At 42.9% G+C, this 2,308-nt stretch overlaps 1 protein-coding gene across 1 annotated transcript; it reads left to right on the top strand.

Moving 5' to 3' along the window:
- The first annotated feature begins 366 nt into the window (after window positions 1-366).
- LOC146675414 (uncharacterized) lies at window positions 367-1,877 on the top strand. The gene is made up of 4 exons (XM_085401157.1): window positions 367-496; window positions 635-886; window positions 1,453-1,542; window positions 1,714-1,877. The coding sequence occupies exons 1-4, from the start codon at window positions 367-369 to the stop codon at window positions 1,875-1,877; spliced, it is 636 nt and encodes a 211-aa protein (XP_085257283.1).
- The last annotated feature ends 431 nt before the right edge of the window (window positions 1,878-2,308 follow it).

The following is a 2,308-nucleotide window of genomic DNA, read 5'->3' as shown; positions in this document are numbered from 1 at the left end:
AAATTAAACTCCATGCAACATTCTCTGATTGGAAGATTTTTGTTTTACATTTAAGCCCATTTTCTGCATATTCCAGCATATAAAATAAACTGTTTTGCGTTTCACACTTTCAAATAAATGCAAGTAAAACACAGCAAAAAATAGATCAAATCAAAGATTCAGTGGCACCAAGGCTACGTCCACACGTACCTGGGTATTTTTGAAAACGCAGATTTTTCTATGCGTTTCGCGTCCCCCGCTCGAGTTGGAAAAATCTGAACTCCAGCGTCAAATCGCGCCGCGACAACCAATCAGGAGCCTGGTGACGTGGCTGTTACCTAGTTCAAAGGGGCAGATCCCGCCAAAGCCATTCATTCTGCATTCATCATGGAAGAAAAACTAATCAGTGCTGTGGCAAATCATCCCGAATTATACGATGCTACCTACTATTTCTACCGAGACAGGAATAAAAAGGACCTAGCTTGGAGACAAATCAGTGAGGAGATCGGGCAACCTGGTAAGTTCATTCCTTCTTTTTAATTTTCAGACTGACCCGATGAAGCGGCGCAAAAGCTAGCAAGCCCACCTACTGTCCCGCGATTTTCCCACTGTTGTACAAATACCTTTCCGCTAACCAGATAATGCGTTTATTCAGAGGACATCTGCAGGAGAAAGTGGAAGAGCCTCAGGGACACCTATAATAAGGAGAAGAGGGCAGAGAAGGAGAAGAGGAGTGGGTCAGCAGCAGGATCGGGGAGGAGATGGAAGTTCTTCGCGGTCATGGGGTTTCTGGACCCCTTCCTCACCCCGCGGGAGACTAGCGGAAATATGGTGCGGACCGTGGAGAACTTCTCCCCCGAGGACCAGGGACAGCCCGAAGAGGCAGCAGGGGAGTGTCAGTCAGAAGGTATGTTTACAATGAATTAATGTAGGCAGTTAATTAATGCGTGTTGTCATACAGGAATATATTTTGTTTATTAATAAACAGTATACAGTAGTCCCACTGTTCATCCGTCACCGCCTCGCCTTTTCGCTGATTTTTTTTTTATTGCACCGTACAGCTTTCAACAATGCGCATTGCATTCTGCAGCCGAAATGACAAATCTCCTCCATGTCATGTCTCCTGCGCTTGCCAAACTTATCATGTTTGGTTTTGATAACCATCACTTCAAATAGAAAAAAACAGCACAAAAACACTCATAACTATGACCCTCATTCGGAAATAGGCACCTGCACCGGGAGCGAAAAAGGCGCACCAAAGTGGCGCCACAGACGGAGAAAAAGCGCGGCATACTTTTACGTTTTAAAATTGACTTGGTTTGCACTTTGAGAATCAACTTGTGAGAACTGTGACTACTGTTCATGTGCTGCAATAAACGAGAGACCACTGTATATAATAATAAGTATATAATAATATAATATTCTCTATGACTATTGTCTTCGACCTGTTAACATTTAATATTGTCTTGATAGAGTCAAGTAATCATGCAGCAGAGTCCTCCCCTGTTGCTTCTCCTGACTCCCCAGTCCCTGGTCCCTCCACTCCTGCTGCTGCACCCACAGGTATGAACATCAAGCACTGATAGCTTTTTACTTGCTTGAATCCCCTTGTGATCACCTTTACTAAATATCTACAACCAATCTGTTCATATCCTGGTTTTCTTCAATTTTGAAAATGAAAATCTAGTAGCAGCCTTCTCATTTCTTTGTGGTGTTTTGTTCTGTGTTTTACAGGCCCACAGAGGAGGACAGCTCGAAGGCGGGCGAGGGAAGGGTCCCAGGACGGTCCATCGGCGGTGGAGCTGGCTATCCTGGAGTGCCTAAAGAGGCCACGCCCGTCTGCAACAGAATATTTTCTCCTCAGCCTTGTTCCTGCTCTGGAGAGCATGCCGCCTTAGACACGAGAATTCGTGAAATTCCAAATTTCTAAATCAGTTTTTGAAAATAGCACAGCTGTGCTAAATTTGGAAACATTGGACCCTAATGATCAGTAGTTTTCTGATGAGGCAGCAGCTCTCCAGGGCAGAAACAATGTTCTTATGTTTCTCCTCCTTCTCCCTGAGGCTCTTCCACTCCAAGCTGGGTCCTTTTTATTCCTGTCTGTCTGTAAATAGTTAGATTTCATATATTTATGTTATTTATGTCCTTTTGTTACTGAATTTATATATTTTATCAAATAAACATTTATAATGACAAATGTCTTTGTTCTACTACACAGCAAATATTGGCACCCGACTTGACAAAAGTAGAATTTATTTCATATTACACTAATAACAAAACATACTAATACAGTGGGATGCATAAGTTTGGGCAACATTGTGAAAAGTAA

The sequence above is a fragment of the Rhamphochromis longiceps genome, linkage group LG3 (assembly GCF_057381845.1).
Source record: "Rhamphochromis longiceps isolate RC_006_pf linkage group LG3, R_longiceps_female_GT1.1, whole genome shotgun sequence".
Taxonomy (NCBI): Eukaryota; Metazoa; Chordata; class Actinopteri; order Cichliformes; family Cichlidae; genus Rhamphochromis; species Rhamphochromis longiceps.
The sequence above is the reverse complement of the archived record's forward strand: the minus strand, read 5'-3'. Positions and strand labels throughout refer to the sequence as shown.

Bases quoted from the DNA above. Each gene is read 5' to 3' on its own strand.
- LOC146675414 (XM_085401157.1), top strand. From the start codon at position 367: ATGGAAGAAAAACTAATCAGTGCTGTGGCAAATCATCCCGAATTATAC. The intron at 497-634 runs GTAAGTTCATTC...GCGTTTATTCAG, and splicing joins TGAGGAGATCGGGCAACCTG to AGGACATCTGCAGGAGAAAG. The intron at 887-1,452 runs GTATGTTTACAA...TTGTCTTGATAG, and splicing joins AGGGGAGTGTCAGTCAGAAG to AGTCAAGTAATCATGCAGCA.